This window comes from Nelumbo lutea, chromosome 3 (assembly GCF_056320005.1).
Source record: "Nelumbo lutea isolate HS-2025 chromosome 3, American lotus-T2T, whole genome shotgun sequence".
Classification (NCBI taxonomy): Eukaryota; Viridiplantae; Streptophyta; class Magnoliopsida; order Proteales; family Nelumbonaceae; genus Nelumbo; species Nelumbo lutea.
This window is the reverse complement of record NC_142686.1, coordinates 98593762-98618200: the sequence shown is the minus strand read 5'-3', so window position 1 is coordinate 98618200 and position 24439 is coordinate 98593762. Positions and strand designations below refer to the sequence as shown.

Here is a 24439-nt window from a genome sequence, read left to right as displayed (position 1 = left end):
AAATTCTCTCCTATATTTCATTATCATGAAAGAAGTTGTCCCCAAGTGGCAATGCCTTTGGTTATGTAGGACCAAAATTTTCCCTCCTGTATTTCTTTTATGATGAAAAAACCTCATGGTAGAACTGCATTTCCTGCACTGATTTGCATCAGTTACCAATTGCAAAAAGTGCTTTCAACAGGTGTACAAAGAATACCTTTATTGCTCTTTGAAATTCTTCTTGGGCTCGCCTAAGATTATGTGGTACACATGCTTCTTTTTAGTTGCAGGTTGCAAGACAACTACCATGTGTGTAATTCTCTACTTGAACCTTGTCATGTCCATTGCAGCGTTGCCTCCATATTGCAATTTGCAAGCTTACCATGCATAGATGACCTATAGATATTTAAGTTGATTATGAACCTCTGGTATTTTAGTATGAAAGCCATCTTAATCAGTTTTTTGATCAGGTTGCAATTTGTATTCTTCTCAGGTCACAATTCTATGATATACTTTGTTGATGATGTTGGTCCTTCTCCTCTTGCCCAAAATGTAGCAATACGTGATTTGCCTCTCCGTGATGTGGGTCAGCATCCTCTCTTGTTAACATTACATCTATTTATCTTTCAATTCTTCTTTTTGTTCAAATTGTTTCACTGTTTGTGTTTGTCTTACCATTTGGATGGGCTTTTTTGTCCCAGGTCTTATTTGTTTCTGAGAGAGTGGTGATAGGTGTTGGGTTTGACTGTAATCCCATGGTTTTCGCAGCAGATGAAACTGGCATATGGTATGTTACGGTTTCATCAGATTAGCATCTTATTACTTGCATCTCTGCTGCTCTCCCCCCCCCCCCCCCCCTCCCCAATTGAGATGTATAATCTTCATACAAAATCTGATATTCCTTGTTAAATAATGGAAAACTTTTGTTAAATTTGGAACCATCTCCTACAAGGACTTTTTGTTGAGAGGTATTATATTTGAAAATCAGTACTTACGAGGTACCTTAAAAGAAAAAAATCTCTTCCAGTAGATTTGTTCTTTGTGATGCTAACTATGAAACCACAATCCATTTGTTGATCTGCTGATATATCACTTGTGTTTGGGAACACTTCTCATTATTTGGTACCAATCGAACTCCATGTGTCTAAGGATAGCATATTGCATCCGTTTTTTCTCCCCACTAAGATTAAGGTGGAAGATTCCATGGAGATGCCTAAGAACTGCTATCCTAGGAAGGTGCAGGAAGAAAGAAATGCAAGAATCATCACAATGAGAGTGATTCACTAGGTTTAGAACAAGAGGGATTTAATGCTTTCACCTTTGATGACATCCTTAGGTGGCTGTCAGCACTTGGATTCATCAGCCACCGGAAGAGACTTCTTATGCTTTCTTGTACACCTCAAAGAGATTACATTTACTTTTCATGAATATGTTGATTTTCTATGCATTAAATGAAGTTTATACATTTTTTTGACACGTGATGAAGTTCATACATTTTTTACAAAGATTATGGACAATTAGGCTGCTTTTGGAAACGATACAAATGGAGTGTAAATCCCGGTTCAGGGTAAATTTGCACTCTGGTTCATTTTTGCCTGTGTTTGGTAACATTACATTTATGCATTGACAAATGGCAGAATACACATTTTCCAGTGCATATTTACATTGATAATAAGATGTAAAAGTACATCAATAAAAAAGAAGTAAATTTGCATTCAAGTGGGCCTTTGATAAAAAAAGGCACATGCTTTATTGGAATTCATGTTTGAATCCATTACAGCTAAAAGTCTGTTTGGTAAGAAGGTAAATTTGTCAATGCAAAACTAACCCAACTTTGCAATTTATATGGAACGTTTTACACTCTACATATTTGCATTCACACTTATTTGCATCATTTCCAAACACAGCCTTAATAGCGAAAGATGGTTGCTGCTTGCTATTGGAACCTGGGGAATTACCCTAGGGTTCATTGTTTTTATTCAGAAAAATCCCATCACCTAGGCGACGCCTAGAGAGCCTGCCTAAGCAACTAGATGACAATGTGCCCCCCTATTACCTAGCCTTACCTCAGCACCTTGAAACTATGGTTACTGTAGTGATATTTTTTTGTATTGTCATAGGAGCTTTGTCAGATTTCTTGATGAGAGGAAAATATCATCATCAACCTCAAAATATGGTTCACAGGTATGTAGGTCATTTCTTTCTACAATTCTTTCTGTAGATATGAATATTTTCTCTAGTGAGTTGGTAAAATGGTTAGCTATTTGGACAATATATATCTTCAGCAAAATTAGTAGGTCTGTATAAATCCTATGTTTTTTTCAATATTTGTTGTCTCAGCATGCCGCAGAGTAATCAATGAATAGTTAAATTTGACCTCCAAAATACTGAATATGAGACCAAGGAGTATGATTCTTTAGAGTGCTTAAAGAAAGAATACTTGCACTTGCTAATCCAATCTAATTACATGACAAAGTTTACCTTTGGACAAAAAGTTACATGAAGTAAACAACTAAGCATACTAAAGATGTAAACCTCAAGTCTTAGTCAATTATAATTTTATTCCCATATCAAAGTTGATCTTGATGTATATGTTATGCGTATGTACCAGAGAAGGTAGTCAGTCAGATCACTTGGGCTTATTCTGCTCCATGGACGGGGGACTATACTGTTTGGCTATGTTTTCACTTTTCCACTATGTGACTGTCCTTATATTTCACCTAGTGCTTTAAAACCAAGAAATGCATCTAAAGCACATGGGTTTCTAGAGCATGGGGCATGAGGTGCAAGGATGAGATGCTTGCCTGAATGAAGTGAGGAGCCAGCTATGGAAAAAAGTTAAAAGAAAAAAGAATATAATATATAAACACGATGGGTGACAAATTGTGGCCTTGTAGGTTCAAGTCCTGCATAGACTAAACTATTTAAACTCTAAAAAAATCATAATGACCATCTACAATATAGTAAATTACCTATTCAAACATCAACTTCAAGGTTAATTCATCAAATAATAGCAAAGAGCTAGTTAGCTGAGGTACACCTAGGTTCAAGTGAGGCATACCCAACAAAATGAGCCTAACCTGCGAGTGTAAATATGCTTTTTTGAAATACTGATTCCACCTTTTATTGGAGCATCCACTGAGGGACATTGACTGTCAAACTCTTCATTTTTTTTTAATTCAAAGAGTTTTAAGGGAAAAAAGATTTTATATTAGACAAACCACATGGACTCTTGGTCTGAAACTTGCTTCATAAATGGTTCTGCCATTTTGGACCATTTTGGACCCAAAATGGTTCTGCCATTCTGGTCATATCTTGAATCACTAAATTTCATATTACCCTTAATTTCTTTTTGGTTTTTTATTTGTTTGGCAGTTTTCTGAAGCATTTGGGAAACTGTATGGCCAAACGAAACAAGGATTTTGGAATGATGCAATTGAACCTTCAAGACCTCGTGGAGGTGTTCATGAGAACTGCATAAAGTACAGTCTACTCTGTAATGTTTTCAGTTCATCTCTGCTATGCTATCATGTGTACATTCTATTGAGACAATAACATGTGTTGTTCTTGGAATTCTAGTTGTATCTTACCACTAAAGAAGGCAGGGGATGCTATAGTGAAGCGATTCAGTACTTCAGGTTAGTTTTAAGATTTTCTATGTCACCTCGTACCTTCTGGTTAGCCATATCTAATACAGATAACTGTCATGTAAGGTTTACCTAAGTATGATGTTCTCATTTCACAGGATTGGATGGCAAAGTGGTGATTTGGGATTTAGAAAATCAAACAGATATTTCTTCATATCTGTAACTGAAGGTTCCTGAAACATGTGATGTGACTTGCTGAAGTCGAGATTACACCGGAGTTCTCAATGTGGCGAGGCCCATATCATGTATTTTAGTTGTGTTGTAGAAAAAGGTTGAGGGAAAGTTTACTGAACAGTTGATTATGGTACTGTCTGATTAGGTTGTTGTATGTTGTATCTTTCATTCATTCTTTTTTTTTTTTGTTTGGTCACAGAAAAGCTCGCATTTCAGCCCAGTTTATATCTATTACAGTATTTGGTGCAAGAGAATCCTGAACCAAATGGTAAAATGGTTTTCTCCCTAACAAACTTCGGAAGAGGCAATCGAAGAACTAGTGATTCTTTATGAGCTTTTCTATACATATTTATAGAGAGAATGCGAATATTAACCCACGTGGTTAAATAACAGATTACAACAATCGACTCTGTTGTTCATTAGCCCCCTTCAAGTTGGAGCATGTGGAAGTCAGATGCCCAACTTGTGAGTTAAAGAAAACTAATCAACACCTAATGCTTTTGTGAGAAGATCAGCAGGTTCTTTGCTTGGAAGATGATGAGTAGCAACTTCTTTCTTGGCAATGTGCTCGCAGATAAAATGCCAATCTATCTTGATGTGCTTGGCACATTTGTGATAGAATAAAGGTTCTTTTGAGTAGTGATAAAGATGGTGAAATGAGATGGGGCTCATTTCAACCACAGTAATTCTGCAGTTGCAATTGTCATAGCTCGTAGGGAATCACCTACACGATGACATAACCTGTTGTAGAACACCTGGTTAGAGGACAAGTAGCACAATTTGAATCACAAAAGGCCTTGAGAACTAGGTCTGTTGTAGAAGAGAGGAAGATGCCATGAGATGTTTTGAGGTAGGGCTGGCCACAAACTGAGTTCCTCATGAACTATTCGAGTTTGGTTCAACTTGGTTTAAATCGAGCTCGAGCCTGATACTTAGGTTCCTTTGCTAGTTGAGTATATTTTTATTACATACATACATACATATATACACAAATATACAAATATACATAATAAATAATTTTATTATATATAATAATATTTTTTGTGTAATAGTAAATAATTTTTATAATTCTTAACTTTTTATATGTAAAATAAAAAAATATTTTTATATGTATATTTTTTAATTTTTATAAAAAAACTTGGCTTGTAGTTGAACTCGAGTAGAGCCGAGCTCGAACTTGTAAGCTTTAAACCGAGCCAAGTTCGAGCTCAACCCTAACACAATTTCAGTGAGTTGAGCTTGAATAGCCAAGTATTCAGCTCGGCTCGGGTTGAATCCACCCCTATTTTGAAGTATCGTCAAACCTGTAAGGCAGCATCCACATGCTCTTGAGTGGAGTTCCATAAGTGTTGGTTAAGGATATGAACTGAATAGCTGAGTTTTGGGCTTGTAACAATGAGATACACAAGTCGGCTCACAAGCTTAATATACTATAGGAATCATAGAGCTGTCGCCATTACTCCATATGTGTAGATCATGGTCTGCATTCAGCCATGCTAGTGTCTTGTAATAGATCAACAAGAACAAGGTACTTGTGTTGACATAAGAAAATTCCAGATAAGGAACGATAACTTCAAACCCCCAAAATTATGTAAGAGAGTAGGAACATAAGTACTTTTTTGAAGCTTGAATGTAAGAGAGATTGTTTCTAGTGATTATGAGGTCATCAACATAAACAAGCACTATGGTTTATGAATTTAATTATTGATAATGGAACAAAGAGTAGGCTGCTACTGATTGAACAAAACCATATTGTTTGAGTGCGATAACAAATTTACTGAACCACATCCTTGAGGCCTACATAAGGCCATAAAGATATTTGTGCGGTTGACACACCACGTTTGGTGAGTGCTTGTAAAAACCTTGAGGAATTTTCATGTAGACTTCCTCATGAATATCCCCATTAAGAAAGGCATTGTTTAGGTCAAGATGGTGTAAGGACCATCCTTTAGCAATAACAACCATAAGAAGGCACCTAATTGTTATGAGTTTGGCAACCGGTGCATAAGTATCATCATAGTCAAGATCCTTTACTTGCTTATGGCCTTTGGGTGGTTTATCAAATATGTGGGTGACCAAAAACATGTTAGACAGTGTATGCCCTTAGGTCCAATAAGATTGAGGTGCATATACATTTATTGTAAATGAATAAAAATACATTATTGTTTCATGTTGATATTGGTATTTTTTTATAAAATTATCCTTTAAACTAGACACTTGCAAAACTTGTGTTAGTTTAAAATATTCTCAACCGTTGGATAGAGTTGGGGAGTTTATCCTGTCATGGCTAACATTGATATGCTACCAAAGAAGTTGGGGCAGCTTGTCTCAACTACTAGGATTAAAGCCAAAGCACATCCAGTGGAGTGTGTGACATTGTACCTTGTAGCAAGGGGATATGTCATTCCCTATCAGGTAGTATTTGATCATTATGGGCTGAGAGGTTAAGTGTAAATGTTGGGCTCATATTGAGCCCATAGTTATGTGCTCAGGGGTTCATTGCGTTTAATAGTGAATTCGGCCAAACCTTTTCATAGAGGTTGAGTTGAACCCCTGTGGACTTATGTAAGGTCATTATGGAGTCCCACGCCATACAAATCAGGCCTAAGTTGGTCATGCAACAGCTTGGGTCATGAGCCTTTGAAGCAAATGGGCCTAAAGCCCATAATTAATAAGATTAAGTTGTCACATAACAACGTAAGATATCATGTGCTCTGGATCGAATCTGGGTTCGGAAATGGGTATGGAGCACCCATCCTCTTAAGAAGATAAGGCTTATCTCTTAATAGAGTCTAGATCCAAATTAGATTTGGATAATCTCCTAATTTGATTAGGAGAAGTGCTTCAGAAAGAGATAAAAGAAGAAGAGGGCGAACTAGATTAGGAGACCACTCTTTCTTGTTCTCTCTTCTTATCTTTTGTCTTCCAATAAACCCTAATTTGACTATAGCTATTTTGGGACTAATAGAGATCAATTTTGTTCTGATTTTTGCAAGAAAAATCTAGAGGAATTTCATGCTCACCTTCCCCAGTTCGATCCAAGCAATTAGATTGCAATTTTGGTGAAAACTGTGTTGCTAAACTGGCTTCAAGAATACACTGCATCATCTTCAGTGGAGGCTGGTTTTAAAACTGATTTAGGCGTGAACTTTCACTTTGGGATCTGCGTTTGTAGTATCTGTATCAGGTATACATTTCCCTCTTTGGTTGGTTTCAAATCTAATCCGGTTCAGAGCAAGACCAATCCTAAAAATGTAGTTTTTCAAATCTAGCATGGTTCGGCCATCCATATGATGGATCCTAACCCTTTCTTCAAAACTCGCATGTGATCATATGTGAGTGGTTTATGAAATAACATTTCCATGGGAGTCTTGCCATCAAAAATTGGAGTTGGGGTGTGATTTATTAGATAGGTTGTTGTAAGTATGCATTCACCCCAAAATCGAATTGGTAAATGTGTTTGGAAGCATAATCCATGACCACCTCAAGAAGATGGCGATGTTTTCTCTTAACAATGCCATTTTGCTAAGGAGTATTAATACAATTATGCTAATGAATGATGCCATGTGGCATAAAATTCTAGCATGGGTTTAGACAAGAATTTGGACCGTCTGTTTTGATTTGTTTAACAAATGTATTAAACTAAGTAGAGATCATCTTATGAAAAGAAGTAAAGATAGTATATTTCTTAGATTTATACTACATAACAAACACCCATGTACATCTACTATAGTCATCAACAATAGTGAGGAAAAAATGGGCTTCAAAATGAGAAGTTGTTCTATAACCACTCCATATGTCCATGTGTAGTAACTCATAGAGGAATCCCAAGAAGTGCTTAGTGGAAAGGGAAAGCAAGTTAGTATGGCCCGAAGACATGTTTCACAACAAAACAAATGCCACTATTATATGGTGTATATCTAGAAATGGTAGTGATGCGGGATGGAGAAGCATGACCCATTTGACAATGCCATAGAATGTAATCCAAATTAGAAGACACGACAATAGCTAGTGTGCTGGTTTTATTGAGGAAAAGACATTAAAGATAGTACACACCATGATGTAGTTTACCCAAATTAATCAACCTCTTGGAGACAAGGTCTTGTAACAAACAAAAACCAAAAGGAAAAACCACAGAACACCCCAACTTTGATGTGAGTTTAATGATAAACAACAAATGGTAGTGGAAGTTTCGGATACACAACACTCCGTCAAGTAGAATATCTACTAATAGCTTAACCAAACCAAGATGGATTACAGCCTTACAGGTATTGTGGATCCATTGGGTAGTTGAACAAATTTTTCACTAGCAATAGTGGTTTGATGTTAAGACAACACATCCAAGGTGGTGGTCATGTAATAATCTAACGCCAAACTATCCAATATCCATTTTAAGGACGGAAAATAAAATGAGTTAGGAGACATACCAACAAAATTCATGGATGAAACAAGAGATTTTCAGCAATGACCACTGCATTCAATTGTTTAGCACTTTTCCTTGGTGTGGTCATTACAGTGATAGTGATCACATTGTGGTTGATTCCGGGAATCACTTGGATTCTTGGTTGTTTTACGACTAGAATGTTAAATCTGATTGAATTAAAGGTATCATTAAATTCCATCAAGAATTGATACAATTGATCACATACTCTTTTGCTAAGATTTCTTTTCTTCCATTACAATTATTATAGATAGGGATCAAAGATAATGTGGCTAGCTCAAATTGGGATTTTCTTCTCATAGAACACACCTCACACCAGAACATCTCTCATGAATACTAATATACAAGTATAGGAGTATCCCTAATGTGTGGTTAAGATTGATGTGTTGTGAGGTTGGTGTAAAATATGCTACAACTAACTGGTTACCTTGTCTATCCAGAGAAAGATCTAGTTTGAGCTCATAAATTCTCAAAATGTTACTTGAAATAATCGATCAACTAAATTGCATCATATTTAGCGAGTTGTGTAAGTGTGCACAACACTCTCATGCAATTCTCATGCTATCAAGTTGAAGAGCCAAGCAATCACCACTGAGTTTCCCTTAAGCCATGTTGTGATTTCAGGAGACTCTAGATTAGGTCATGGTAGTGTATTGTTGATGAATGCAAGCTTGTTGTTCGCTAGTAGAGTATTCCACATGACCCTCTGCCATGTTAAATAGTTCTCTCTTATAAGTACACATGAGATGAGAATCATGGCAATGAAGGATCATTAATTCTTGGCTGGTATCATCGATCTTGTAAAGTTGTCGATGGAAAAACTACCTTACACTCCTTCAAAAGCCATACTGAAGGGAAATCACCAAAAAGAACAAGGAATTATCAACAAGAAACAAGGGATTTTTCAAGATAAATAGAAGTTTAGTATGGCTCTAATACCATAACAAACTTTTGATGAAGCAATTGAAGAACCAATGATTCATTTATGAGCTTCTCGATACATATTTATAGAGAGAATGTAAACTGGCATGGCATAACCCATGTGGGTCCTGATTCTTCTACCTTCAAGTATGAGAAGGCAAGTTATTGGGGCCTCAAAGGTTCAACTTTCTCAAGCCTAACTCCTAAGTTACCTTACCAAAAAACTTGGGGTCTGGGAACATAGAAGGTAGAAACGGAGTTTTAAAAAGCTAAGGCAGAGGTTAGGTGTAAGGTTCAAAGTACATTTTATATTAATATATATATATATATGTGTGTGTGTGTGTGTGTGTGTGTGTGTATGTATAACATTTGTCAAATTTGTACAATATTTTTTTTATTATTATTAATTCTTGTTGTCATTTTGTATGTGGGTCTGCATTAACAACATACATATTGTGTTTGGTTTGAGTAATAGAAAAGTTGAGACAAAAATTGAAATTTGTTAAGAAACTTAGGTTTGACAAATGTTGATACTCATGGAAATGATGGTCTTTTTATGCCATTGAGATTTCACTATTTTTATATTGTGTTGCCTTCTCCAAAAACTAATATATATTATGCTTTGAACCTTGGTCCAACCAAGAAGAATAGGTAGTAATGTACTGAGTATTATAACTTTCTAATTGCCCAAAAGAAAGGTGGTACATATGTATCTACATAAGTTTTGTACATACTTTTCCCAAAACTCTATACTGTCTTTGGAGAAACAAAAAAGCAAATGTTTCATATTTCAGACCCAGTTCACGATTCAAAAAAATGAAATGCCACCTTAGTAGGGGGTCGAAATGCCACAAGATCTTGTGGGTAGAGGTGTCAATTGGACTGCTTTTGGTCAAACCTGATCCAATCCAATGTGAGTCCACTTACAAATGGATTGGACCCAATCCAGCCCAAATCCAATACAAACTAAATCCAATCCAATCCATTAAAATGTAAATGGATTGGATTGGATCCAATCCAAATCGAATGAAATATCAAAAATTATATAAAAAATCAAAACATATAAAAAATTATAAAAATATATTAAAATGAAGAAAATATGAAAATTACAAAAGTATACCCTTTTGGCATTGAAAAAGCACTTTTATGAAAGTACTTCGTAAAAGTACTTTTATAAAAGTACTTCCATAGAAGTGTTTTTATAAAATTACTCTCATATAAGTGCTTTTGTTAAAGTACTTGTGTAGAAGTACTTTTATAAAAGTGCTTTCATAGAAGTGCTTTTATAAATGTACTTTCGTAAAAGTGTTTTCGTAAAAGTTCCTTCATAAAAGTGCTTTTATAAAAGTACTTCCATAAAAGTGCTTTTGTAAAAGTACTTCCACAAAAGTTCTTTTGTAAAAGTGTTTTCATGTAAAAGTACTTTTATAAAAGTGCTTTCGTAAAAGTGCTTTTATAAAATTGTTTCTGTAAAAGTGTTTTCATAAAAATACTTTTGTAAAATTACTTTTATAGAAGTGTTTTCGTAAAAGTGATTTTATGCCGGCTTCCGTTTTGATCGGTTTCAAATTGGACAAGGGTTTGGCCTCATGATCAAATTATTGGGAATTTGGTTTAAGTTCAATTCAGACCAATAAGAATATGGACCAATTTATTTTGCATTGGCCCAATCCAATAATTATAATGGACCATCCAAATTCGATTTGATAAGGTTTGGATCGGATTGGATCCGATTCAATACCGATCGATTGACACCCCTACTTGTGGAGGCCAAAGTCACTTGAGGGTTGAAATTCTATAGTTCAAAAAGATGGAATTTGGATTTTTGGGTGAAACAACTCTTGACTCTCTTGACTCACTCATAATTCTCAACTCTTAGAACCCCAAGCCCCAACCCTAAATATTAACCCTCATTGATTGATCTCCACCTCCTCCTTTTCTATAATGGATGAATCCTAATCTTTTTTTTATAAGTTGTCATACATCAACCTTCTCTAACTTTGATGAACAATGAGTCCCAAGTATGTCATCTTAAATCCCCTTTTCATCTATTTGATCCCATGTAATGTTGTTTTTGTATAAAAAATTAATTAATGTTTGAATCCCATTCGATTAAATTCCTTACAAATGTAACAATTTTCCCATGTTAAACCTCAATTTTTTTCTTCATTAAATACTATATAAATGCATCATTTCCTCATATTAAATACTTGTTTTCCCATTGTTAAATTTCTTTTCAATGGACTAAATGTATATAATTTAATCATCCAATATGTTGTAGTAAAAAACTAGCCAACAGATAAAAAGGAGAAAAGAGGATAGACTAAGATGAGCGGTTGAATCGAGTTGCTTCTAAAGACCTACAAAAGAGGAGAGTCCCAAGATATGTCTTCAGAGTGAGCTATCTAATGCTTAAGTCAATGAACAAGGGATTGTCGAGCTGAGCCAAGGAGGGTACCGACGAGGAAAGCAAGGAATTAGGGAGCTAGAGAGTCTTGTATATTGCATACCTTTTTTTTTGAGGTCATACCTATACATAGGAGAGATGTCATGCTCATCAAAGAGTCCAAGTCCCATAAGGGAGACAATATTGGGTCAAATAGGCAACTAGGCCAATTTGGATCATCAGAAGCTCTCCAATTCCTTCTAGAAAACATGGCAACACGAGCTTAGGTATGTATGGGACTCATCATTTACCACCCCCCCCCTTTCGAGACAAAGGTGATCATCTTGCTGCTCAGATAGTAGGAGGTTAGCTCGATCAAAGAAAGTAATACTATTGGATGACTAAGAGGTCAGATTTGAGATCTATTACCATTCCATGGATAGGCAGTCATTTCCTTGTATGATGTGTAGGCCATGCATGGCATCTTAGGGGTTACATTGCCTTTGCTTGTATAGTTGGCACAGGTATTGGTCATTAATGCATCACTTCAACTTCAAAGGAATTTGACAGAGTGACCCCTAGATCGAAGGATGCATGGCATTTGCTAGATTGGAGTAAAATTTTAACTATTAATGGCAACCCGATTTAAACTATTGAAGATCCTTTATAACGAGGAGTCCCAAGTGACTAGGATTTTGCCATTTGCTTTTGGATCTTGGAGAGAGGTCATCCAGGAGTTTGGCTTGATACTTATCAGTGCTCATTAACATCTAGGAGGTCAGTATGTCCTCATCTAGTAGGTCTGAGCATTTTGGCTCAGTGATGGAGTTGACTAATAGCCAAAGCAATTCGATTAAAGAGACCGTCATGGACGAGGTTAGGGAGACTAAGGCTTATAGTCATCTAGATAGGGATGAGTTTTCTATCAAATTCAAGGCTAAGGAGGTTAAGTTTCGAAGACCGGTAGGGGATGAGGATCCTAAATTTGGTATGGGGGCTGAGGAAGCAATACCAAGGCATGTTGCTCCTATGTCAGGAGCGAGGCTAAAGAGTCTGAGGACACCTTTGGGATTGGAACCTCAAGGCCTGTCATTTACATGGCTGAAGAGCTACCTAAGAAGGGTGCTTGGCTCATCAAGAATGCCTTCGGGTAGGGAGATGTGGTGAGGATGCTAGTGACAGTATCATATACTCGAGGAGTTCGGGATGAGAGCACTAACTAAGGAATAGGCCCGCTAAGCCCTCATGGGTTGGTTGTGCACATACGAGGATAGTCTTAAAGTCAAGCTACGGTTCCCCATAAACAAGTAGGTGGCTTAAGTATTGATGGATCACTGAGTGACCCTTTTCTCAGCTTGTCCTAAACATGATGAGGTTTCTTATTTCTATAATCTACACGATTTGAATCTATCAGGGCAGTTTGTCTACTAAGGTCTTAATTCCACGCCCTTTTTCTATGTTGGAGAATCATTATTAGTCTAAGGGGTGGTATTACTTTGTGTCGTGGAACAAGGGCACTCGGTTTTTAGGAGCTCCTTCTTCCAACCACGTTTGGAAGGAGTGATATTTCTATGTAATTGATCCAGAGGCATGGAGGTTGCTGACATGATGGTTGGCCCTTATGACTAACTTGAAGGACCCCAAGCTGGTCAAGGAAGAGCATAAGCTAGTTAAGATTGGGCTAAGTCGAGCAAAAGTAGGTTGTAACATGCCTTAAGCCAACCAAACTTGTGCTTGTACTAATGTTTGCTTTTACTTGATGCAAATATGGCTGATTGTCATGGACTGTTCGAGCAAGTGAAGAAGAGGAAGCACACTGAGATAAAGCCAAGGAGAGTGGTTCATATACTAATTTATCAATACTGAGTTAACACAATAATTAAGCAATGCTCCACTTCATTTGAAACATGGATGAAGAACAAGAGATAGGACTTAGAAAAGAAAAAATCAAGGTGTATATGTATGTTTATATTAAGAGCTAGAGTAAAAAAACCAGGATATATACCTTGGCAACCATATCCTTTATTAAATGAAAAAAGTTTTTTAATTACAATTTCGAATGTGTCTTCCATGGTCTCTTTCTAGAATACAATACAAAGATAAGTTTGCAAATACATATATACAAAGTAATCCAAGGTAACAATGAACTCAAAAAAGATATATACTTGATTATTGAGCATTTCAACTAACAAAGAAAGAGCAAGTTTCTAAATTGAAGAATTAGAGTCATCCAAGACCTCAAGTAGACCAAGATATGTTGGGTTTGAAGAGAGAAAATAGAAATGAATGGCTGATAAATGAGTTTGCTAGAGTGGGAAATTTAATTCATTATTAATTCCAACATGTACTAGAAAAATTAGAATAAGGTTGTAGCAAAACCTATGGGAATAGAGAAGTAAATATCCATTCCATAGAAATTATACTTTAAAAGGTTTGTTCACAACTAATCCCATATATCTTTCAAATCGAGATAATCAAGAAGCATTGAATGGTCATAGTGTAACACTTGCCCTTCTCAAAAGGTGAATGGTTATACTTTAAAAGATTTGATCACAATGGGTAAATAGGGGATTAGTAAACGCCCATAACACTGCCCTCAAAAGGTGCTTGCAATTCAACTAGTGATAGAGTTACGGCAATGACTGCAATATTCTTGTCGATAACTAATTAGGAATGAAATAGGTTTTGGATTTTTATCAAATCCTTGGCGGTGGTTCAGGAATTGTGTCTGTTGATATATCCACATGAGGAGGGACAATATCTGCCTTCTATCTCTGACTTGTTAACAACAACAATGGTGATAAGGTTCAAATAAAAAGTGTGTTACGGTTTTGGCATGGTCATGAAATTGGGGGCGACAAATGGTGTCATCCTTTTCCTTCAAATCACTTTATTTCTAAATTTTAGATTTTGGTGGTTGGAAAGAAATCACGAATAGGGCATAAAGAGCACTATTAGGGTTTAATTTAGTAGAGGTAGAGATTCTTTTGGTTTTGCCATTGATGAATACTTGATGAGGCTTGAGGGGAGAAAGAGGTTTCTCTCTCTTTACACACCACTCTCTCGAATAAAGGTACCACATGATTATATTTTAATCATTACTAGTAGTCTTTATTGTGGGCCCTTAACCTTTTTCATTTTTGTCTTAATTTAAGAAACTATACTGGCAACAATTTTATAACCGTTAAAAAGAAACTATGGAAACCGCCAGCTAAACCACAAATTCTTGTAGTGATCACTTTCATGGATGGGTTCTCGATGTGTGAGGCCAAGGTTGTTGAGTATTGTCTCGATCTTAATATCGGCTTTCTGAATGCCAAGGCCACCCTAGTAAAGTCTCCCTACTAAGGAAGTAGCAACACCAAGGACTGATGGTGTGCCCCAATTCAATATGATTCCTCTTTCTTCCTGTCTTGTAGTGGGTTTGCATGCTTTTGAAATTTTATTGTTGTATCTTTTTATGCTTTGTAAGCCTTGAGAGTTTGATGCCACTTTTTGAAAGTAATAGAAGTTTTTGTTATAAATCGAGCTCTTTTGACTACAGATCTCACATTCCTAAGTTTTTTGTGTGATAAATAAGGTGTTTTGTCCAAGGCCGTTACAACTACATATGGTCAAAGGCTAAGTTGGCCTGATTGAGCAAACTTGCTAAAGTGGCTTGTTTGGGGCCTTTGCAAGTCAAGACAAGTTGATGGTCAGGATGATTTGACTCTTCAATGCATTTGTATTCTGCTAAGCTAACATACACGAGGTCCTTTATGTTTAAGTTGTTCAATTCCTCAATTGAACCTTTTAGCCCTTTTGGGCAAACTGGGCTTATACTAGTGATTGGGTCTTGGCCTATTGGTGCAACTAGTGTGTTAGTAGAGTCCAACTCAATGACTTAATTGATTGATCATCATTCCTATCAAGCCTAACTCAGTTAGGCCTTTAGGTAAGCCACACTAGGTGGTGGCTTGGTCGTCATGATAGCTTGGTCAATATGACTAGGGGAAAACCGCCTCATTGCTCCCTTGAGTGGCCTCAACCATTCAATTCATTGGTTGAATTTTCTAGCCCATAAAGCTTATGTGGGTTTATACTGGTAATCAAACCTTGGCTTGTCAACATGACTAGTTAATTTACAAAGTTTGATTCAACGACTTCATTGCTCGACCATTGTTCCTTGCCAAGTGTGGCTTGGTTAGATCCTTCGAGGCTTGGGGCCTAGTTGTCTTGCTTGTAGAGAAAGATATTTGGAATGAAAACTGAATTTCATTAAGACTTATACAAAGCTTCTTCATGCTTCCAAGATGCCAGCTTTGATTCTTGACGTTGGCTTTAGGGTTGTACATGGGTTAGTTTGGTTCAATTTTTCTTAGTTGTGCCAACTGAACCAATGTTGTTAGCTTAATAATTAAACAAACTAAAACATACCAACAAACTACTAAAACTAATTTGAACATTTGTTTTGCATTTGGCCAATTTAATCGGTTAATCGACTATATATGTTTTTTTTTACATTGATTACATATTACCCCTTCTATTTTTACGAACAAACTAGGTGATTGCTCATCATTACATTTTTTCATTGTTTTCTTATAGAAAATTTAATGTAGTGTAATTTATCCCATAATAAAAGTATGATGGGCTCAAAATCATGTGTTAAATTGATTCATCCAATGGTGAACATTTAAGTTGGGAAAACTTACAATATTACAATAATTATAAGTCTAAAACAATAGACCTATGCCTTATCTTTTTGACCGGTGGAAATCAAAAGGGATAAGTAGACTGCACTCCACCTCAGAATTCTGAATTTCATTGTTGACCTATAACAATTCAAAATTTCAAACACATTCATCCTAAACACCAATACCTTCCCATTTATTGGCATCGATTCCAAATTGACACCTACCCCAATTGTACGGTGGAGATAAGAATTCTGGGGGTGGACTGAACATTCAATGAAACCAAAACCGACCAACTCATTTGAGAAATTGTCCAACTTAGGTCGAGTTGGGCTGGTTTTTATCATTTCATTAACAACCCTAGTTGGCTTGTTTTCGGGCTTAGGTGCTCATCTCTTAGTCATGTCTTTCTTGTGTTGTACCCAATTTCATTTTTGAGTTCCTAATGATCCTCAGTGGTGTGTCCACGACTTTAGTAGAATTTGCAATATTCGTCCTAATTTCCTTGGTTGCATTTGAGCTTGTGAGGCCACCTGAGAAAAGGTTTGTCTTGGACTTCCAACATGATATGTGTTTGAAAGACATTTAAAGGGGGTGTAATAGTCGTAACTTGGAACCTTCAGGGTCCAGTTGAGGTCATTAGCTCAGGACCCTTTGTGTCTGCAAAGTCTGTTATTGATCGTGTTGGACTTTTGAATGATGAGCCCAGTTACTTGAGACCCGAGTATCATGATATGCTCGATTCCCATTAGCAATGGCAATCTAATGCAGTCAAAATCTGACTAACATAAAGATGAGGAAAGAGGATAAACTAAGATGTGCAATTGAACTGAACTACTTATAAAGACCTACAAAATTGGAGAATCTTGAGGTATATTCGTGAGATGAGCTCTTTGAAATAAGTAAGGCTGCATTTGGAAATGATGCAAATAAGTGTGAATGCAAATATGTAGAGTGTAAAACAGTTCATATAAATTGCAAAGTTGGGTTAGTTTTGCGATGACAAATTTACCTTCTTACCAAACAGACTTTTAACTGTAATGGATGCAAACATAAATTTCAATAAAGCATATGCTTTTTTTTTTATCAAAAGCCCATTTGAATGCAAATTTACTTCTTTTTTTTTATTGATGTACTTTTACATCTTATTATCAATGTAAATATGCATTGGTTTGTCATTTGTCAATGCATAAATGTAATGTTGCCAATAACACAAGCAAAGCTGAACCACGGTGCAAATTTACCCTGAACCGGAATTTACACTCCATTTGCATCGTTTCCAAGCGCAACCTAAAGGGTTGTCATGCCGAGTCTAGGAGGTTAGTCAACGAGAAAAAGAAGGAAACAAGGAGTTAGAAAGTATTGTCCATTGTTTACCATTTTGTCCAAGAAAATTGAATCTAGGAGAAATGTAATGCTCATCAAAGAATCCTAATCATGTAAGGAGATGTCTAGGTCACGCAAATTCGAGTCATTGGAAACTCTCTTATTCATTCTAAAACATGTGTAGCATTTCCCCATGTATGAATGTATTTAGGGGTGAGCAAAAAAGAAAAAAAAATCAAAAAACTGAACCAACCGAAATCGAACAAAAAAACCGGTTAACCAAACCGGTCGTTTCGGTTTCGGTTTGGTGTTTTTAAAAAACCGAAGATACCGGTTCAGTTTCGGTTAACCAATATAGAAAACCAACAGTTAACCGAATCGACTGGTATACGTGTTTTTCTATATATTTTCTATATATTTATGTATATTATATATTTTATATATTATAAATTAATAAATATGTATTATATATAAATATATATTTATAATATATTATATATTATTTAAAAGATAATATTTATAATTTTTTATTATATATTTTTATAATATATATTATAAAAACTAAAAAGCCAAAAAAACGGCAAACCAAACCAATGATTAACCGAAACGGTCAACCGGTTAATGACTAGTTTTGGTTTGATTCCGATTACTAATTTTCCAAAAACCGGTACTACTGGTTCGGTTAAAAAAAAGGCCCATGGTTTGATTACCCAAACTGTGAGCACCCCTAGATGGACCAAGCCCTAACCCCAAGCACATTTACTTCTTTTATGCAAGTCTATCACATGAGACCGGATCTACTCCTCACACTTGGCGCCTGTGAGGTGCCTCACACACATCCTATCATTCATTGGGAACATCTCCCGTTCTTATTAGTTATTATTCACGGGAGATGTTCCTAATGCACGGTGGATGTGCGTGTGAGGCGCTCATTTGTGAAGAGCAGATCCCATCACCTATCACATGCCCATCTCATTATTTAGTGACGTATAACCAAATAAATTATGAGTTCAAATCAGCCCCACCCCACCCACAATGTCCCACAGCACGAAAACATTTCATGATGATGACATCATTATCATCATTTCTAGCATTGTCATTGAGATATATTTCCAATACATGGCGAGGATGTGCTGTCCTAAGAGACATTGTGGGGGTAATCTTGTGGGGGCTGATTTGGTCTCACATCAAAGGACTTTTACATAGACGTGGCATTACTATATTAGTTAAAATGAGATGTAGAATTTGTGCTTAATAATTTATGAAACCAAGTCCCACAGCACATCTATTGGACTCAATGACAACACCCATTTTGTGCTTTTTTTTTAATTAGAGAAACATAAACCAACTTTACAGAGCGATAAAACATAACTGCTATTTCAACGACAACGAGTCGACGAGGGCGATTCATCAGTTGTCAAAACACAGGCAAAAATCAGACACTCTCAAAGGTCCATCAGAATAGCGAGATCCAACGGTTCCAATCTACTACCTGCAGCTGCTATCTATTCAGATCTTTCGAGTAGGACCCACTTCAACGACGATCCACGATCTATATATTCCCTTCCCGCCACTCTTTTATAGCACCCGTGTCCCAATTACTCTTTCTTTCTCTGTCTTCCAACTTCCCAGATGGTTCCTAGCTAGCTCTAGCTGGGAGTCTGGGACCCAGCTTCCAAACACGCAACTGCGAATCGAGTTATCGAGCCACTTTCCATCTCGAGACGAGACCCGTGCATTCATCGTTCCATTCTTCTCAGATCACGAATCACGATCAAAAGCTTCCTGTTCCTGAACAAGATCAGGTACAATCACGAACCCGTTTCTATCTCTCTCCTGCTTTATCTATCTTTTAATATTTAGGGTTCCTAGAATCGTGAATCTGTAGGGTTGTTGATTTCGAGATTCATAGACTTTAAACAGATCGATATCTTAGATAAACTTCTGAAATTTATATAGCAGCAGATTGATGGATCAGAGAAAATCGTTTCAGAATTTAGGTGTAGAGTTAGCTTCTTAAGAAAAAACAGTGCGCCCCTGCTTTACCTTGAAGAAGAGAAGAAGGAAAAGGGATTCTTGTTTCAAGTATTTTAGTTCTCTTTGGAATTCCATAATTCTGGAATTTTTGGAATTCCGTACCTTTTCGGTCAGCCGGAATTGTTTCCTGAGATTCCGGAAGGGTTAGATTATTTCCGAAATTTTGGGGATTTTAGTTAGATCTTCAGTAGTTCTTCGGTAAGATGAACGATTAGTGTTTCTTTTCCTTTCTTTGCTTTCTTTCTTCTCCCAGTTGTCCAAGTTGTCATCTTTCATGCACAGATCAAGCCTCGAAGATGTCGGGCCAAAGCCAGCGCCTGAATGTGGTTCCCACTGTTACAATGCTTGGAGCCATGAAGGCTCGCCTTGTTGGCGCAACGCGGGGTCACGCTCTACTGAAGAAGAAGAGTGATGCCTTGACCGTGCAGTTCCGCTCCATCCTTAAGAAGATCGTCTCTACTAAGGAATCCATGGGAGAGATCATGAAGTCCTCCGCCTTTGCATTAACTGAAGCCAAGTACGTTGCTGGAGAGAATATCAAACACACTGTTCTTGAGAATGTCAAGAATGCGTCTCTGAAAGTTCGATCCCGGCAAGAGAACGTTGCTGGCGTCAAGCTCCCCAAGTTTGATTACTTCACTGAAGGTGAGACAAAAAATGATCTAACCGGGCTAGCCCGGGGTGGACAGCAGATTCAACTATGTCGTGCTGCTTATGTCAAAGCGATTGAGGTCCTTGTTGAGCTTGCGTCGCTGCAGACGTCGTTCTTAACGCTTGATGAGGCGATCAAGACTACGAACCGTAGGGTTAATGCTCTGGAGAATGTTGTGAAGCCGAGGTTGGAGAACACAATAAGTTACATCAAGGGGGAGCTGGATGAGCTTGAGAGGGAAGACTTCTTTAGATTGAAGAAGATACAGGGTTACAAGAAGAGGGAGATCGAGAGGCAGAGGGCAGCGGCTAAGCAGTATGCAGAGGAGCAGTTTGCGGAGAAAGTTTCCCTGCAGAGAGGGATTTCAGTAAATTCTGCACACAACTTGTTGTTTGCAGCAAATGAGAAGGATGAAGATATAATTTTCTGATTTAGAGGTTAGTTTCTTCGTTGTTTTGGTTTCACTGTTTGCTTATCCAGAAAAAGTCTTTCAATGATTTTGATGGATAATACTATTTTCTGAATAAGAGTTTGATGTCTTCTTATGTCCGAACCTTTTTGTACAGTAATTTGTGATTATATATTTATCTATCCAAGAACTTTAGAACAATGAGTTCTGCTCTTATACAATAATAATTTTTTTTCGTCACCTATTATTTAAACAATCTCGTGTTAGTTTCAATAATATTCTGAGCCTTGAGAGATTTGAGTGGAAATTGAGACTCATAATTTTCAAGATTATTGACTGGAATGATTAAGTGAATACTGATTTATCAAATGGGTTATGCTATTGTTCTTGACTAAATAAACCATGAGTTCTTGAAATATGTCACTAAGGTAAGACAAGTTTTATTCCCTCTTCATTTTCCGGACAATGTCGTCATACTTATATTTATATTTTAATGTTCTATTCGTCTCATGAGACTTCCCTGAGGGTGATTTATTTGCATGCTTTAGTAAAGAACTGTCACTGCGGTTGGGGAGAAAGTAAGGCTAAGAATTGGGGATTTGCATTGGTAGTAGTCTTATGATTAAATGGTCTTCTGTTATGCTTCCCATGTAATTTTTAGGGCATAGGCCAGAATTAGATATTTTCCATGTTTCCACGTTGGCATGATCTTGTAATGGTGTTGTCTTCCATGTTCATATGATTTTGTCATTTTTTGCATGGAGTGCATGCTTTCTCTCTTTGATCAATACAGGGCATTTTATGGTGTGTCAGAAACCATAATCAACCTTAGGTTAGATTGGCAAATATGAAATTTCCTTCTCTATTACTTTATTTGTCTTTTTGTAGAATTTCTAAGGAATTTGTTCCTCGTGTTTCTTAAGTATTCCTTTCCTCCCTATCCTCACCGATTTTATTTATACCCTGCAATTAGTTGTTGAACAGCTGTTCTCCAATCGTGAATCTTTTACATAATGGTCCTTGTTCTCCAATCGTTCATTGACTTCCAAGTTCCAGGGCGCCTTGCATGAAGTCCTTATCCCCACAGTATAACCACCAAATAAGTCAAATTACAGTCTTTTGTAATGTACGCTTGTGCAAAGAGTTGGAATGCTGAGTTTATGCCTCTTAATTAAAAAAAAAAAAAAAAAAATTCCTCTGATATGCATGGGTTAAGCTTTTCTTTACTTGGGAATTCCTGTTTATTCTTTTAGTTTGGATTTTTCTGTATGTTCTTTGGTTGGGCTTCTTGCTTTTCTCTTACATCCATGTCATCCATCTACATTTCTGCTCTATTCATGTCCAAAACTTCCTTTTGTCGTTTTTTTTTTTTATTTCTATCTTTTTCCTCCCAACTTTTCTTGCAACAAAGAACAAAAGTTCTTGAGTGAAAAAATTTGCTTTGTTCTATCAAGTTCCCATATTTGTTTCTTGAATATTTTCAAACCAATTTGAATTTGAACTCTAGATAGAAGGTTTGTAGTACTTAGAATGCTTTTGTTTGATAAAAATTTCAAGGATAAAGTACAAAAAATTATCCTGTACTTTGGGGTGGCGACACTTAGCTCCCCAAACCTTTATTTGCAACAGAGAATTATCCTCTACTTTTAGATTCCAACACTCTGTTCTCACCGTTAGCATTCTGTCAGTTTTGAACTTTTATGAGACCATTTTGCTCTCTCCTTTATTGCATCTCCAAAACCTAAGTTTTGAACTTTTCCTATCTTCTATTTTTTTCCCCCTTTTCATTTGTTTAAGAGAGAGATGGAGAATTGAAAGAGGTAGAGTGTCCACCATTATTGGTCCTAACCAACTCGGGGAACTCATTACACCATTCTGCGTACATCCTGACTCCTGAGCCTAAGTACCGGTCACTATGTACTTCCTCGGCAGTGACAGGTGACCTACTGCTTTCAACTCTGCATCTCTTCTTAAACAAATGAAAAACAAAAAAAGGAAGATGTGAAAAAGTTAAAAACTCGGGTTTTGGAGATGCAATAGAGGGGACAAAATTGTCTCATTAAAATTCATAACTGACAGAATGCTAATGATGGGAGCAGAGTGTTAGAATCTGAAAGCACTTGATATCTCTGTTGCAAATGAAAGTCCGGGGACCTAAGTGTCACTACCCCCAAAATAAATACAGGATAGGTCTGTATTTTATCCAAATTTTAACGTATACTATCCATTAACCTAGAAAGTATGAGCTTGAGCTCTGGTAAGTGGTAACATTTTTTTAGTGCTGCTACTTTAGGGTTTCTATATAAAAGCATAATCTCTATATATAATTAAAAAAGAAAAGAAATTTGCTGGTGGATTTTAGTGAGCTAATTAGAGTTGTGGACCTTGCGGTCGGAGTTATAGGAGGGTTATAGAATTTGATGCCTCTCCTTGTTGAAAGTCAACTATGCTTACGTGAGTGCATTAGTTGAACGGTGTAAAAAGGGTTTCCTCGTATCAAAATAGTCTATTGGTGTGGCATCTTATACGGGTTACTGATGTTCTGCTTTATATTTGATGCTGTTTGTTTTGGCAATTTTGTCACGAGTAATACTGTCTGTATATTCTGATCCTTGTTTTTGGTTGTACATCGCACCATTAGTCTATTTGACCTCCATGTATGCTCTATTCTTGCTTTAGCAGGGACAGCATCCAACAAATATTTTCTGGAAACATGGGGACGTAACTATTACAACCATGGTAACTCGGGCTTCATATTATTCCTTGTGAAATTTTAATTGGATGATGAAGGGCCAATATTCAGATGTAATCTGTTATCTCTGAACAGAATGCATTGTAAACTTCAATTGCTTGCCAACTCTCATTAAGCAGCACATGTTTGATTCGGAAGGGGATTTCCTCAACAGTCATTTAACCGAAGAAGATTTTATTTTATTTTTATCAGTAGAAGAAAAATATTGATGAAAATTTAGGAGTTACGAGAGCTTGGGTGTAAATTCCACCCTAAAACAACAAAAGATTACAGATTTGCCCAAAACATTTGCTGACTTCCAGTCCTTTGTTTAGTCAAAGAATCTGCTATTCCATTTGTTGGTCCATGAGATTGACTACTTGTCAATGCATAAAACGTTGTTAAGTTTCTGTGACATTAATGAAAAATGTCACAAATGATCAACTCTTGGCAATGTTTACTAATAATTGTTGTTAAGTGTTAACTTTGCAAGACGTTTTTTACAACGTTTATATAAAACGTTACAAATGGTCAACTTTTTCGTGGCATTTTTTTGCAACATTAAGCAATTGCCACCAAATATTATCTTTTACAACATTTAATAAACATCACCAAAAGCCTAAAAAACATTGTGAATTCCTCCTTATACGACTTTTTAATAGATATTGGTGACTTGCAAAACGTCACTGAAAGTGGAACAAACATCACAAAAAAATTTCACGACTTCCGTAATTATGACAAAGGAGCAAATATCGAGAAAACTTTTTTGTGATGTTTTCCCACTTTTGGTGAAAACGTCACCAAAACCTAATTATTTTGTAGTATACATTTCAAATGAGTTCACATCTATTATGATTGTGATCAGCATCTCTTATGACCCCTCAATAAAATTTGAATTCAAGACATCATATCAACCATTTTTTTTTTCTTTCAAACACTAGTGTTGTATTTCATTGGTGTATAGCAAGAGAGTACTTAGATCAAAGTCACAACAAATGTTCTATCATTTCAAATAGGAAGAGAAAAAAGAGTATTGTTTTTCATTGCAAGAAGCCAACCTAACATA

The 24439-nt window shown here is 36.5% G+C and overlaps 2 protein-coding genes across 6 annotated transcripts in view; both read left to right on the top strand.

The window, feature by feature from the left end:
- Window positions 1-4049, top strand: part of LOC148867106 (actin-related protein 2/3 complex subunit 1A-like) — a 34483-nt gene extending 30434 nt beyond the window's left edge. Inside the window, exons 11-16 of the mRNA XM_088979476.1 lie at window positions 473-561; window positions 681-766; window positions 2100-2163; window positions 3355-3461; window positions 3559-3617; window positions 3725-4049. Of these exons, the coding sequence (XP_088835602.1) occupies window positions 473-561; window positions 681-766; window positions 2100-2163; window positions 3355-3461; window positions 3559-3617; window positions 3725-3789 (470 nt within the window). The 3' untranslated portion in view covers window positions 3790-4049. The remainder of the gene's footprint in view (window positions 1-472; window positions 562-680; window positions 767-2099; window positions 2164-3354; window positions 3462-3558; window positions 3618-3724) is intronic.
- Window positions 4050-19270: 15221 nt separating this feature from the next.
- Window positions 19271-23531, top strand: LOC148867105 (V-type proton ATPase subunit D-like). 5 transcript variants are annotated; one of them, XM_088979471.1, is made up of 3 exons: window positions 19271-19349; window positions 19864-20670; window positions 23325-23531. In XM_088979471.1, exon 2 carries the CDS (start codon window positions 19878-19880, stop codon window positions 20661-20663), a length of 786 nt encoding a protein of 261 aa, XP_088835597.1. In that variant the 5' UTR covers window positions 19271-19349; window positions 19864-19877; the 3' UTR covers window positions 20664-20670; window positions 23325-23531. The 5 variants fall into 5 exon arrangements, with proteins under 5 accessions (XP_088835597.1, XP_088835598.1, XP_088835600.1 ...); XM_088979472.1 differs by having other exon boundaries at window positions 23322-23531; XM_088979474.1 differs by having other exon boundaries at window positions 19835-20670.
- Window positions 23532-24439: the final 908 nt, after the last annotated feature.